This window comes from Phyllostomus discolor, chromosome 2, assembly GCF_004126475.2.
Source record: "Phyllostomus discolor isolate MPI-MPIP mPhyDis1 chromosome 2, mPhyDis1.pri.v3, whole genome shotgun sequence".
Classification (NCBI taxonomy): domain Eukaryota; kingdom Metazoa; phylum Chordata; class Mammalia; order Chiroptera; family Phyllostomidae; genus Phyllostomus; species Phyllostomus discolor.
Window position 1 is genome coordinate 148438549 of NC_040904.2, and position 16108 is coordinate 148454656.

General features: G+C 34.8%; 1 protein-coding gene across 2 annotated transcripts in view; it reads right to left on the reverse strand.

Annotated features, from left to right (window-relative positions):
• Nucleotides 1-16108, reverse strand: part of TBC1D15 (TBC1 domain family member 15) — a 67314-nt gene that overhangs the window by 34991 nt on the left and 16215 nt on the right. For both annotated transcript variants that reach the window (XM_028531650.2, XM_028531649.2), the window contains exons 2-5: nt 14715-14813; nt 14231-14305; nt 6619-6757; nt 2917-3127 (exon numbers count right to left, since the gene is read on the reverse strand). In XM_028531650.2, the coding sequence (XP_028387451.1) occupies nt 2917-3127; nt 6619-6757; nt 14231-14305; nt 14715-14813 (524 nt within the window). The remainder of the gene's footprint in view (nt 1-2916; nt 3128-6618; nt 6758-14230; nt 14306-14714; nt 14814-16108) is intronic.

Here is a 16108-nt window from a genome sequence, read left to right on the forward strand (position 1 = left end):
TGCCCAAAAGTGACAAAAACTGGTTGACTTCAAAACAAACTCAAGGGGAATTAGTATGATACTACATATCTAAGCCTCACCAAAAATGGTAATATTTTTATCACCAACTGTCTGATTTTCATATTTACTTCTCAATTATTTACAAATGCAGGAAAGAAAAAGTTTCACTTAGAGCTCTCATTAAAACACCACCAGCGCACATTCAAGCTACACAATACATTATAACGTGATTGCTGTACATCCTTGAACCCATCCAGGATAGAAAACTCCTACCTCTCGAACTAAAATCTGTTTCCTTCTATTTTTCTCTTTGGAGTCACACAAATATACACAAATATATGACTTACTTCTTATAACAACGCTTTAAATTTACTTGTAAAAGTAACATGCCATTTATTCATTCAACTAAGATTTACTGTGCAGATATGTATTATACACTGTGGCTAGGAACTCAGGAGACAATGTAAATAAGACAGAAGCATCTCTGTCTTTATGGACTTACATTCTAGAGCAAAATATTAAAAAAGAGACAAAATTATTTTATTCTGTTAAGGGCCATGAAGGAAGCTAACAAAGGACTGAGACAGTGAAAAGGAATGGGCATGGGAACCCACAGATAATGGGAGAGAAGGCATCCAGGAAAGACCCTCGAGGAAGCGCCATTAAACTGAGACCTCCACAATCAGAAATTAAAAAAAATACTCCATATAAAAGAAACGGCACATGTAATGACCCTAAGGCAAGAAAGCATTGAGTGTTTTAGGAACTGAAAGAAAACCATGTGGCCAGACTACATAAGAGAATAGTGTGAGATGAGGTTTAAGAGATGAACAGAACTAAGATAGGGCAGGAAGTTTGGCTTTATTTAATGCTACACCAAAACTCTTCTTCAAGTTAAATTGTCACATCCTTCTAATGTTTTTCATGATAACATTTTAATTCTCTTCATTACACTAGTCATATTTTCCATGTAGTATAGTTAGTCTAACACACTTAAAATACAATGCTGAAAACTAATTCTCCAGAGCATGATCTCACCAGTGAAGATAAAGAGGTTCTGCCCTGGCTGGTGTAGCTCAGTGGATTGAGCTACAGTGGATTTGGCTGCGAACCAAAGTGTCGCAGGTTCGATTCCCAGTCAGGGCACATGCCTGGGTTGCAGGCCCCAGCCCCCAGCAACCACATATTGATGTTTCTCTCTCTCTCATTCTCCCTCCCTTCCCTCTCTAAAAATAAATAAATAAAATCTAAAAAAAAAAAAAAAAAGATAAAGAGGTTCTACTTCATCCTTGATACTATGTTTTAATCAAGAGTCTCAGATGGAATGAGCCCTTTTATGCCTGTTACATCACAACACTGATTAATATTGAGCTAAAACCCCAAGTCTTTAACACCTGCTATTCAGACAGCCAAACCTTCTGCCTCAATCATGATAATGCCCCTCCTGAAATCAACTTAACCCCTTGGGTGGTAGCCTATTCACAACTTCTCACTTGAAGTTCAAGATCCAAACACTACCAAGCGGGCCAGACTTTCTTATGGTTAATGGTACTGATCAGCATACCTAGTGCCAGCCAGAAGTGATCAACACAATAGGGGAGTAATATCATGCGAGAAAACACAAAGAACACAACATCAATGTCTTCCAAGTTTTGGATCACTCCTAACTTAAATAATCTAAATTTAGATACGATAAAGTAAAAGCATTTTTCTATTTTCTATTATAAAGTGAGGACATTATTATTGAAGTTATCAATCATCCTTTCAGTTCCCCAATCTAAAAAATCTCAACTTCCTTCTTTTCGCCTCTACATATCCAGTCACAAACTCCAACCCTAAACATCTGTCTAACACTTCCATCTTTCTTGTCACCCTCCTATTTCATGCCATTATAATCTCATCTGGATGACTGGAACAACTTGCTAATGTAATTTACAAGCTCCTTCATGTTCTGGCCTTTTCCCAGATCTGGTCTAATCTCTGCATTTGGTACCCTCCCTTCCACCACTATGCAAACCTATGATATTCGATTACTGTTCTGATATTACATCACATTTTACATTCTTTCCTTTATCTAAAACATCTCTCCCTCTTAATATTTCCTTCCCTTTCATGCTAATGTTCACTCATTTGTCAGGTCTGAATTTAGATGTCACTTCCTCAGAAGGCATTCCCTGACTCTTACCCAATCTGCAGTATGAATGAGGTACCCTTCCTCTCTTCCTGGGAGATCCCAAAGTACCTCATACCTCCTCCATCTTAAGTCCTGAATTTTAATGCCATTTAATGGTCAGCATCCTTCACAAGGATGGAAACTCTCAGATATCCAGAAATGTGCCTGTTTTGTTCACTACTAAACATCAAGCAACTAGCACAGTGCTCAGAACATAACTGATACCCAAAATATATTTGATGACAGTGAAAGCAAGAGAGACTATGTGTATACAAAGGCACACAGATGAATAAATGTAAGATACAAGATTTCTGTAAAATGAGGAAGTCCTGTCTGCCATACTTATAATTACAAGGGGCTTAAACTTAAGGGCCCAACTTAAAGTTTGCAACACTTCAAATAAAATTCAATGTGTAATACAAACTACATAATAAAAGGTAAATTTGGTAAATAAATAATCCATAAGTTATTGATGTATCATCACTCATTTAAATGTGTATAAAATATTAGAACACTCTTTTCTTTAAACAGTGATAAGGTGATAGGTAGCTGATACAAATTACTCAAGTGGCAAAATTTTATGCAATTATTCATCCAAAGCAGTCACGTCTCAGAAAAATAAAAACTGCTTGTGCCCTGATACACACACAGGTTACTGATACCCAATGACAAGTAAAAATAGTTTGTCTTGGGACCACTACCACAATTCAATTTTAATAAGTAGAAAATAATTTGATACTTACTCACACAATACCACATATTTTTCAAGAGAATCAATCAGTAGTTTGCTATCTCCTTGATGAAAGTGCAGAGCGGGAAGAACGACATCATCCTTTAGACAGAATACCAAATATGACCAGCCCATGCCCTCTTTGCTTTGCTTGATTGATTTCAGGTCTGTCAAACTGAACAGGAATGACCATTTGCTTTTCCCATTTCTATGACTTGGAGTATCTTAAAAACAAGAAAGTGGGGCAAAAATTTTTTTTCACCTTTTTAAAAGGTACTGACAATGATCTTCATGATTGCCTAACAGAAATTTGTTGACCCTGGGGTATAACTATTCCATTATCACTATGGCTTCCACCTGTATTAAAAATGGCATCATAGTTTTTAAAAGAATAATTTTTAAAATAATGATCCTACTGCACACAAATTTGAACGGTTATCCATATTTAAATATAAGCTTTGCCCAAAATGAACACAGTTTTGAAAGCAGGATGGCTGGTTTGAAATTGCAGTACCACCACCTTGCAAACTAAATGATCAGAGTAAATAACTGAACTTTTCTGAGCCTCCATTTCTTCATCCATAAAACGGAGATAATTATACTTACCTCCCAATGTTATTCTAAGAATTAGGACATATAGTACTTGTCAACTAACTAGATACAATGTAAAATATACAGTAAATACTCAAAAAATGTTCATCTTTTCCAGTCTCCCCAAATATGAATGGTAATGATGCTCTTGGACAGTCATTTTTAAAACAAAAAGCAAAAACAAAACCTTTATTTCCCTCACTTCCTTTCACAATTATTTCTACTACATTACACTGAATGTGGGTAAGTATACCAGCAAAAAAATCACATTGGAATAAATGAACTATTTTTTTATGAAAACCCCAAAGAACAGTGGAGAATTACGAGTGAAAAGATCACTAAGCTGTGAATGCTTCAAAAAGAATGAGTACATTAAATTTTCCTGCTAAATCAATCTTTCACTAAATTAAGACCTCAGTTCAAACCAAACTACAGTTATGTAAAAATAAAGCATTTTCTGAGTTTGTGGTCTGTTTATAGAAGCTTTAAATTCTAGGTATGTGAATATCATAATTGATAACAAGCAACTTAAAGATTACCTATTTAAATAAAAATTTAGAGAATGGAAAAATGTTATGTTTCTCTCATTAATGCATATACTTTCTAATCTGTTTATAATTTCTAATCATTTTAATATTTTAACTTAGACATAAGCATGTCATATCTCTGGAATTTTAAAACACCTTTTCCCTAATATTATTTCCTAAGAAGTGTCATACTATTCTGCTATTCAAGCTCTTCACTAATTCTGTCCCATACTGTCAGTTCTACAAAGATAAACTGCACAGGTGATACATGCTTCTAGAACTCGACCAAAGCACAGGTCAACTGGTATTAACCTGCATGTATATCACCTTCTTATATAGTGAGGAACACTATAGCTCCATCACCTCAAAAGATCTTTTAAACTGACACAAAGAAATCTATAACTTACAGAAATCTCTACCTGTAAGGTATACAGGCACCATTACTATTTCATGGACACTCTAGCAAGTATCCTTTCAAAGGAACCCCAAAAAGGCTAAAGCAACACACCAGTTCAAACAGTGAACTCATATGTAAGGCTGGAACTAGGTTAAATGCCATGTTCCCACTTGGCTACTACACATCATGTTTTAATGGAATTTATATAGAGCTTATAATACTATTACGAGCTAAAATCAAAACGAGAACAATTCTACAATTGCAACATCTTCATGAATCATTTAAGTGTGAATATACTTGGACTACCTAGAAAGGATACATATTATTATATGATCTGCAAAGACCAAAAATATTTTCATAGCAAAAGAATAATGAATAATTAGATATAAACAATTCTTTATATAAAACTCTTAAATTATCAAAAAGTGTTTAACCCAAATTAATGTAAGAAAATCATGTGGAGAATATTAAATAATAAATGCAGGTTATATAAATCAGGAGGGAATTTGTGCATTTTCAAAAGCAAAAATTTTACACAGATTTTCCCTCATTAACGAGAGAGACACATTACATATTAAATAAAACAGAAAATGCCTCACACGTTTCCTTACTTCAAGTGCTGATAAATGATGAAAGAAACACTTCAAGTCAATTCTAGATATCCCTTTAATAGAATATAAGCTTCATAGGAACAGGAACAGGAACTTTATCTTGTTCACAACTGTATCTCCAGGAGCTAGAAGAGTGACTACATGCAATCAGTACTCAAAATGCTTAGAATAAATGAATAATCTAATATCAAGGCAACATGAAAGTAATCTTCAATTTAATCTATCACTAATCACTAACCAGAAACAGAAATGGTTACAAAGAAAAACTAACAAAAACCAAGAGTTAGCTAAAATTTTCTTCTTTATCCTAAACAAAATTAGTTCTGATGAACTTGTTACCAAATACATATGAAAAACATCTCCAACACACTGAATTAATACCAACGACATGACATAAAGAAATCTAGGTTCGCGTTTACGGAATCCCAGCAGTCTGTTGTTCTGGGAATATATATTTTCAAAACATTTGATCTGGTACATAAAAACAAAGACTTAGCAGTAGAAACTCTTAAGAAATATAAAGTTAAATAAGCCTTTGATAGTCAATTTTTTAAAGGTTTGTCCCAAGTTTTCTTTGTGAATCACCAGAGTTAAAAAAAGAGATTATAATTAATGAGAAACTTATTTGAAAAAATGCTATTTAAAAATATGAAAATGTTTCATAATGGCATCTTGAGAATTACAATTTATTTAATTGCCACTGTTTCGGAGAAATGATACAGTTCAAAACACAACTATTATATATGAGAATTATTTCCAAGGCCACGCATGTATAAAAACAAAATCTACTTAGTAACAATGTTGTATAAATGTAGCAAAACATATTCCAATAAGTTCTGGCCAGCTTTTTTGAATCTCGTAAACATGGATGAATTCCTATATTCAACCAAAATCATTAAAGAGTTAAAATATACTTTTCATTATAAAATACAAAGAAATCAATAGGAAAAAGACATTTTAACTCTACACAACTGCTTAATGTTTTTGAAAGCTCAATCACAAATAACCTGGCTACATCACAAATGGGCTAGCTAGATCATACTTGGGGTAGTACATGTGTTCTATCAGGCTGCTAGCTTGGCTTTTTGTTGTTACTGTAGTGTACGTGCAGATAATTATCACACAGCAAATACAAATTTAACTATATATAAAGGAGGAGAGTCACTGAACTTGTATAAAGGGGAGACTGCAATGAGCTTTGAAGATCCCAGTAAACACTGAAATTAGAACAGATGGTTTAGTGGTATACACCGTCTCCCCCTGGTGCTTCAGAATAAAATAACATTATTTTTTATTCTACTAGATTAAGAAAAAAGTACATGAGAGAAAGCCAAAGCAATTTTCTAAAGTGTTTCTATTTTCTGCCATTAATAACTACACAACAGAAAAAGTTTTTAAAAGCCTTTTTTCATGAAGTCACAACCAATAAAACAACAGAGATGAAAAGAGAATAACTAAAAAAATATGAGAGTTATATGTATCAACCAAAGCATCCTTTATTTCTGAGGAATCTGAAAGAATTGCTTTGCACTTTTGTTTACATTACATTGCAGCAATCAGTTTAAGATTCCAAAAGATTTAATTCATACCTCCACTGGTATGTGGTTTCTTTTTAAATGAAACTGTATTAACCATGTCCCACTCTGCTTCATAACTGTTCAAATGTTCCGGTCCTCGATGAGCTCTTTCTTTTGGGGCCTGGGTCCATTCTACAACTGAACTGGAGTCCTAAAATAATTACAACACATAAAATATTTAGGGACTAAAAGTAGAATTTAATTTCAATCAGTAACATCTTCTCAGCATTTATATAAATTAAGTTTGTATACTTTGGCAGATATCACCAGTGGAAACAAGAAACACTATTTCCTATCATTTTCTCCCTTTCCCATCTTTACCAAAAATATAAGAAAAGCTTACCCAGATTCCTTTCAGTTAGGGTTGTCAATGAAATATGAGTAGAAGTCAACTGCAGAACTTCTGGAAATGCTTTTGCTTTCCTAATGCAAGGCTCATCCCTTCCCCCTTTTCACTGCTTTCAATGCAGCTGTGTTACTTAAAAATATGGCTGCCATCTTCTAACCATAAGGGAAAAAAGCAAGAGAACCACAGGCAAATAGCTCCAAGTCTTCAGACTTCTGGTTGAGGAAAATAACTAATGGGAGGTATTTGCATATTTCCCTCAATCAAAATTAGCTAAAAGCTACAAAAAACATATCCAAACGTATAGTTCTACAGGATATTTCATTTAAAAAGAGGATAAAACCAAAAGTCTAAAATGCAATGTGAACAATTTGACTAAATCAAAAAATTTAATTTCTATACAGCAAAAGATACCACACATATGTAAAAGAATGGGTGAAAATATTTCCAAAATATATAGTAGATGACATAAAAACACCCAGAATACAAAAACAACTCCTACCAATTTATTCAGAAATCAACAAATGGAAATTATTTATTTAGAAATATCAAAAGAGAAAAGCAAATGGTATGAACAAGCAAGTCAAAGAAGAAATATGAAGTAACTAATATATAGGAAGATGTCCAATTTCCAAAACAGTCAAAGAAAAGCAAGTTAAGATGAATTTCAATTCTTTGGCCCTATTCAATTAAGAAACAAAAATACAAAAGACAGTGTGATGACAGTACTTACTCCCAAAGGCAATTCAGATAAACATTTAAATTCAAAATAGGCATGTGTTTTACCACAATAATTCTCTTTTCATCATCTACCCCACAGAAATACTAAGGTGCAAATACAAGAATTTTCATTACAAAATTGTTTGTAAAAGTGAAACAAAATTGGAAATTCCTAATATACATCAATGAAGAAATGAGTAAATAAACTAGGGGGTTATCCGTGAAATACTAAGCAGTAGTTTAAGGACTGATATGTTAATATTTATATATGTTCAATATGTAACAGTAAATAAAAATGTTGTCACAATGTGTGCAATATAACAATTGCATGTATACATGTAATTAGAAGCACAGATGAGAGAACTAGAGGAAAACTGATAAATTCTCAAAAGACAATACACTAAAAAACAGGGACAGGTGAAGGACAGGGTTCTAATCAAGCAGAACGACTTCAACTTTCTATTATTTGAATTTTTACAAGAATGTATTCATGTATTGCTAGCATCGATCTTTTCTTTTTAAAGGGGAAAAAACTGTAGGAGTGAGAAGATATTATAAAGGCACAGGAAAAAAATAATAAGAATAGATAGAGACTGAAAAATTTGGGTGGGTGGGACTAAATGAATGAAAGTATGAAGTGTAGTGTTTCTTCTTCCAGGTCCTTAATAGGGAAGCCCACCACATATTTGCCAAATTTAAAAAATGCAACCCTTACCACTATCACTACCAACCCTACCATCACTACTAGAGAAAGTTAAGAAAAATCTACAGAACCCCACCTCACACAAAGGCTTGGATTAGCTTATCAGGTCCTTTTGGAAACTAGGATAAAGGTCAAGCTAAAAACAGAACTACTAACAAAAGTCCAGAAGGCTAGAGGTTTACTCATTTGTAAAGGTAACACAGACTATTTCTGAATTAGGAGAAACTAAGCACACTCAGTAAGGGGAGAATACTCTAAAAACAGGAGAACTGAAATTCCACCTACACAATGAGTTGGCGAGACACCTAGTTGGCAAGACTCCTAGCCCTCTTTCCCTACTCAATTCTCAGAACACTGGAATCCAGGCTTACCCTTTCCAGGCAGGAATCTGAAGATTATTCTGTGAAAAATGACTAGCCTAAAAGAAAGACCTAGATTTCAATACCAAGGATCTCCAAGAAAAGAGCCTAGACAGGTCACCCTGAGTCCAAGCTCACCCATACCTAGAGAGAGTATAATCACTTTTCTGGGTGTGCTGAAATATGAGTCCTATAAAGATCATAGAACATCAAAGGCAAATGTCTACACAAAAGACAATGTCCAAATGAAACAAGGGAAAAGAAGTCAGTCAGAGGAAGTAGACTATCTAAAAAAAAAAAAGCATCCAAAAAACTATCCTTAAACTCTTTAGAAATAAGGAAGGATATTACATCAACTAAGAACAGGATGCTGTTTTTAAAAGGGGTGGGGAGGGACACACAACACAATGTCTTTGAAATTAAAACTATAATAAAAGCGAAAGAGGCAATAAAAGATTTGGAACAAAAACTTGCATAAATTTCCCAGAAAATACTACACACACATACACGGACAAAGAATTATAAAATAGGAAAGAAAGTGTTTTAAAAAAAGACAGGACCAGTCCTGGCTAGTGTGGGTAAGTGGATTGAGCACCAGCCTGACAACCAAATCACTAGTTCAATTCCCCATTGGGGCACATGCCTGGGTTGTGGGGCCAGGTCCCTGGCTGGGGGTGTGTGAGAGGTAACCAATGAGATGTTTTTCTCCCTTTCTCCCCCTCCCTTCCCTTCTCTCTAAAAATAAATAAATCTTTTTAAAAAATTATAGAACTAGTCCAGAAAGTCTAAAAAATTCCATTAAGAAAAAAAATGGAAAATGGAGAAGAACAAATCATCACCAAAATAACTCAAAAACATTTCCATATTAAAAGGGTCCATGAAATACTCAGCACGAAGGATAAAAAAAACTACAAAGGCACATTACCAGAACATATAAAACATTAGAAATAACAGCCAATTCTAAAAGATTTTAAAAAGAAAACACATAAAGGAATAGGAATTAGAATATATTAAACCTAACATCAAAAAAAAAAAAAATAAAAAACAGATAAACCAGGGATGATAACTTTCAAAAACAGGTTGGAAAATTTATCTTTAAACTGTAATTCTATACCAGCCAAGGAATCCAGTTCAGAATAAGAATAGAAAAGTTTACAAAAAGGAGACTTCTGATTAAGATGGAAGTGTAGGTAAATATAGCTTGCTTCTTCCCAAAGCAACAGCAAAAATTACAACTAAACTATAAAACAAGTATCACCCAGAATCACCAGGAAATGGAGCTGTAGGAAAGTCCAACAACCAAGGAATTAAAGAAGTCATATTCATTAGATAGGTAGGAGGGGCAAACATATGGAGGAGTGGAATGGGAGGTCTAACACCCACGGTGGTAGATAAAAATCGGGAGAGATACCACAAAAGCAAAGGATCCCAGCCCCACACCAGGTCCCCCGGTCCAGGGACCCAGTGTCAGGAATCTAAGTCTCCATAACTCTGGCTGTAAAAACCAATAGGAGGTGGGTGGTCAAAGAAACTGCAAAATTATCAGGCATCTCCTATTAAAGAGTCCACAACCAACTTATGACTTATTAAGACTCACTCCCTCTCAGCTCCAGCACTGGGACAGCAGCTTGAAGGTCACCAGTGATTTAAAAAAAAAAAAAAAAAAAAAGGAGGTCACCAGTGGCATATGGGGAGAAACTGGAGAAACTGAAGTGTTTGGCATCACAGCAAGAGTGGGAGGACAGGTCCCTCCCAGACAGAACACCAGAAGCCAGGCAGTGGCCATAGTCCTCGTTCTAAGTCCTCCCCCACACAGAGCCACAGAGTGGGAATACCATAACTGAGACTCTATCAATGCAGTTCACAAAGATTGCCCCGCCAGGGAATTAACTAAGGCTCCATCCACCACACCCAGTGCATGTGCTTTTCTATATTAGGACACATTTACTAAAATAGCGAGTCAAAGCAGCTCTATCGAATACAGAGAAACAAATAGAGGGAGGTTGCCAAAAGGAGAAGACAAAGAAATACGGCCAATATGAAAGAACAGAACAAAACTCCAGAAAAACAACTAAACAAAATGGAGATAAGCAATGTTGCAGATGAAGAGTTCAAAATACTGGTGTTTAGAATGCTCAACCAACTCAATGGGTACTTCAACAGCATAAAAATTACCCAGCCAGAAATAAAGGTTACACTACATGAAATAAAGAAAAACTTACAGGCAATCAACAGTAGTGTAGATGAAGCCAAGAATCAATCAGTGAGTTGGAACAAAAGAAGAAAAAAATTCAGTCAGAATGGCAAGAAGAAAAAAGAATACAAAAAAAAAAAGACTAACATCTGGGACAACTTCAAACATACCAACATTTGAATCATAGGAGTGCCAAACGAGAAGATAAAGAACAAGAAACTGAAAACTTGTTGGAAAAAATAATGAAAGAAAACTTCCCTAATTTGGTGAAGGAAACAGAATATAAGTCCAGGAAGCACAGAGAGTCCCAAGCAAGATGGACACAAAAAGGATCATACCAAGATATATCATAGTTAAAATGCCACAGGTTAAAGATAAAGAGAAAATCTTAAAAGCAGCAAGAGAAAAACAGATAGTTACCTACAAAGGAGTTCCCATAAGACTATCAGCTAATTTCTCAAAAGAGACCTTGCAGGCAAGAACAGGGTGGAAAGAAATATTCCAAGTCATGAAAGGCAAGGACCTACATCCAAGATTGCTCTCTCCAGCAAAGCTATAATTTAGAATGGAAGGGCAGATAGTGCTTTACAGATAAGGTAAAGCTAAAGGAGTTCATCATCACCAAGCCCTTATTATATGAAATGTTAAAGGAACTTACCTAAGAAAAAGAAGATTAAAAACTATAAACAATAAAAGGACAACAAACTCACAACTATCAACAACTGAACCTAAAACAAATAAAACCCTAAGCAAACAATTAGAACAGGAACAGAATCACAGAAGTGGAGATCACATGGAGGGTTATCAGCAGGAGGTAGAGGGGAGAGAATGGGAGAAAAGGTACAGCAAATATGAAGCATAAATGGTAGGTACAAAACAGACAGAGGGAAGTTAAGAATAGTATAGGAAATGGAGAAGCCAAAGAACTTATATGTATGACCCATGGACATGAACTAAGTTGGGGGACTGCTGGTTCAGGGCAGAAGGGGATACAGGGGGAAAAAATGGGACAACTATAATTGTATAATCAATAAAATATACTTAAAGAAAAAAGAAAAAGAGCAAAACATTAAAATGCAAAAATTCACCACTATCAACAACTGAACCTAAAAAAAAAAAAACAAAAAAAAAAAACCCCAGCAAAGAAGTGGAACAAAAACAGAATCACAGATATGGAGATTAGTTGGAGGGGTACCAGTTGGGAGGGGGAGGAGGGAGAAGGGGAAAAGGTGCATGGATTAAGAAGTACAAATTGGTAGGTATAGAATAGGCAAGAGGATGTTAAGAATGATATAGGAAATGGATATTCAAAGATCTTATATGCATGACCTATGGACATAACTAAGGGTGGGATTGCCATAGGGAATGAAGGGTTTTGGGTAGAGGGGGGCAAAGAAGGAAAAATTGGGACCACTGTAAGTAACATAATCAATAAAATATATTTTTAAAAAAGAAAAGTCTGTAAGAAGAAATGTATTTGCTTATATACACCATTTTTCTCAGGAAGCACTAGAACTGCACCAAAACAAGGGAGTAATCCAAAATAGGTAGACAATAGCATAGGGTATAGAAAATGGGGATTAAAATATGGGAAATAGGAAAACATAATTCCCAGGATAACTGCTGCACAGGAAACAAAAGAGCAACCAGTTCAGAGTGAAGCTAGTAAGACTCTAGCAAAAAAAAGTCTCTATGAAGATGAAATTAGATCATCTATATGATTAAATACTTTGAGAAGAAATGTGGACAGCAGAGCCAGAATTTCAAGAGATAAGATAGAGCTAAATCAATTTCCCATAGTGAGAAATCAACACATGATACAAATGTTATAACACAAATAACCATAAAACCCAATGATTCCACTTCCAGGTTTTCAAGAGAAAACACATGTCCACACAAAAATTGTACATGACTGTTCACAACAGCATTATTTTTATTAGCCTAAAAGTAAACACAACCCAAATGTCTATCAAATGATAAATAAAATGTGGTATATCCATAAATGCTATATTATTCAGAAGGAAAAAAACCCCAAAATACCAATAGATGCTATAACATGCATGAACCTTGAAACATTATGCTAAGTGAAAGAAGCCAGTCACAATACCACATTTTGTATGATTCCATATAGATGAAATATCCACAATGTGGTTGCCAGGGGCTGGGAGAAGAGTGGATTGGGGAATAACCAATAAAAAGTAGTTTATTTTTCAGGGATGATGAAAATGTGCTAAAATTGGATATTGGTGATAGTTGCACAAAACTGTAAATATACTACAACCACAGAATTATAGACTTTAAAAGAGCTTTATGATATGTGAATTATACCCCAATAAGCTGTTTGTTTTCAATGACATACGGTTACCAGTAGACAGTCTTTCAGGAATGTCAAGGAGTCTCACCCACTGTCCAAGACAGTAGCATACAGAGGTTCTTACACTGAGTACTTGGAAAGCTAAAACATCAATGGAGAGGGTCTGAGCATGAAAACTAAGCAAGATAATAGGAAAAAGCCCTCCCCTCCCTTCTGGTATCAGACCGGGAGAAGGCAGGAATATGCACCATAGAAGTCAAAATGGTGCAGGGGGAAGTGCTGGACCAAAGACGCCTGTAAGTCTAGCCTGGGGAAAGAAAGGACTGGTTAGGAGGTGGACCCACCCAATGCAGAGGAAAGCTTGGTAAGCTCATTGGTCATTTTGAAAAAGCATTTGGTCTGTCCTACATCCAAACTAATATAATCCCAGGGAATAAAGAGGTTCTCTCGGGCTTATCATCCACACAGTGCACTAGCCTTTCTCTCCATGGGCCATGCAGCCCACAGAATACAGGAGGGAGTCTCTCTCTTGCTCTTGTCTACCTGGTGATGCACAAACCAGTTCATTCACACATCCTCTCAGCCAGGAGCATAAAACCAGGCAGCACTTAACAGCTGCATAGCCCAAGGCCGAACAGGCTTCTCATGCAAGAAGCAGCCTGAAATGGGCAATAGCCAGAAACAACCTAAGCTAACTATATGGGGACTATAATCACTTAACAGCCACCTATGGGCTCCAAAGGACTGTACTTTAAATAGGAGCAGGAACTCTAGACACTGGCTTTTGTATTAGTCTTACTGAGGCGATGGGCTTTAAAAAAAAAAAGTCCACCAACCTCCAAGATCATGCAGCACCTGAATAAAACCTCTTTCCTTTCACACCAGCATTTGCCTCACAAGTGTGGATTTTGTGGTGACAGACAGCTAAATCTCTATTTTTTTGTTCAGTTACAGTAACTTCAATAATATATATTTTTTTCTTAAATACCTTTCCAGCATAGAGAATACTAGAAGAATCTAATGCATCATCCAATGGTCTCCAATCCACTATCACTTCAGCATCCTAGAGAAAAAAATTATGAACTATATTTACTATTCAGCAGTATCTTAAATTCTTAGTCAGCTTTTAATTCCCTGTACACAAAATGAAATTATAACTTCTTAAATATTAGCACTTTAAATATGCAATATTATATCTAAACTACAATTGGGCAACAAATGTTACATAGATTTTAAAATTCTGCTTACATTTTATCATAAAAATTACTGCAACTTTTACATAATATTTCTTGCTATTTTACTGACTTATCTAAAAATATGATATTTCTAACATCATTTATGTTAACTTTATTAACCACTGTTAAATTACATAATTTTATCTTACACATGAAATTCAAACTTGCTGATAATGCCCCAAAGATGAGGCACTACCATGAACAATTATTAAATAAAATCATTTACTGGAAACATACCTTTTCTAAAACACGTAAAATCCCTGAAATCAAGCTGTCTTGATCATTGGTCTTTCCACAAGAGGAGTGAATATAGACCCCTTCCTGTTCATATATAATCTGGAAGAGCAAAAATAAGATGAATCACACCATTTTTATTCACTACTATTTCAACATCAATTAAAAAACATTGAGATGTTCTTCTATAATGTCTGAACCAAGTTTCTGATTATTTCATATATCAATTTATTACTACAAAAAGAGCACTCAGACTTAAGATCACTTCAAAGGTACACTGGATGTTTGCTTTCTAGTTTTGGTTTTGTGATTATCATAATTTTAACCTACTCCATAAACAAAGATATAAGGCTAATGGCTATGTCTTAATAAGCAAATTTTACTTAAATATATTTTTAACAAACATTAAACAAAATATTGAACTCAAATGGAAAACACACCTAAAAATATTCAAGAATAAGAACAGATGAAATACAATCAGGAATCAATGCTTTCTAACTATTCCCATCATAGCACTTTTAAAAAGGATTTTCATTTATTTTTAGAGAGGGGGAAGGGAGGGAGAAAGAGTGGGAAAGAAACACTGATGTAAGAAAGAAAAACACTGATCATCTCTCATATGCACCCCAACTAGGGGACCGAACGCACAAGCAAGGCATGTGCCCTGATTGGAAATTGAAAAAGTGACCTTTCACTATGCAGAACGGTGTCCAACCAACTGAGCCACAGCAGTCAGGGTTTTAATAGCACATTTTTTACTGTAAGATCATTCTGATGTGTTTTTTGTGGCACAGTGGCATGTAAATTCAGGGAATAATATGAGAATTTCAAATAGTAATGTTGAAGACTTCTACGAATGACTATATTAACTAGTTCAAGATCACTAATATTTATTGAGTGCTCTATATGTAAAAGCAAGTAAAAGGCCACAGGTATACAAACATGATTAAAACATGGTCCCAAAGTGAAGTCTTATCTTCTATAGCAGTGATTTTCAATTGGTGGTCCATAAAAAAATTTAAAACATGTAATACCTGAGTCAAGGGCACTGACCACTTTTCCCTTATATTATCAAATTTGAAAAATAAATGACAACAGCCAAACACAACAATAGCCATCTGGTATGAACGAATCAAAAATATGTCTATTTTTTGGTCAGATCAGAAAAAGTGTAATACATTTTTTGGGTGTACCTGAAGAATTTTAGCTATTAGTTTATATGTGCCATGAAATGAAAAAGGCTGAAAATTGATGTTCTATAGAATAATGTTATAAATTAATATTATATTCCTATATTCCTTTGAACCATTAAAATTTTTTTCATTATGAAAATAAGTAAAAGAGAAATAAAATAGTCACTTCCAGACCTAAGTACTTTTGACATAAGTAAGTTTGGA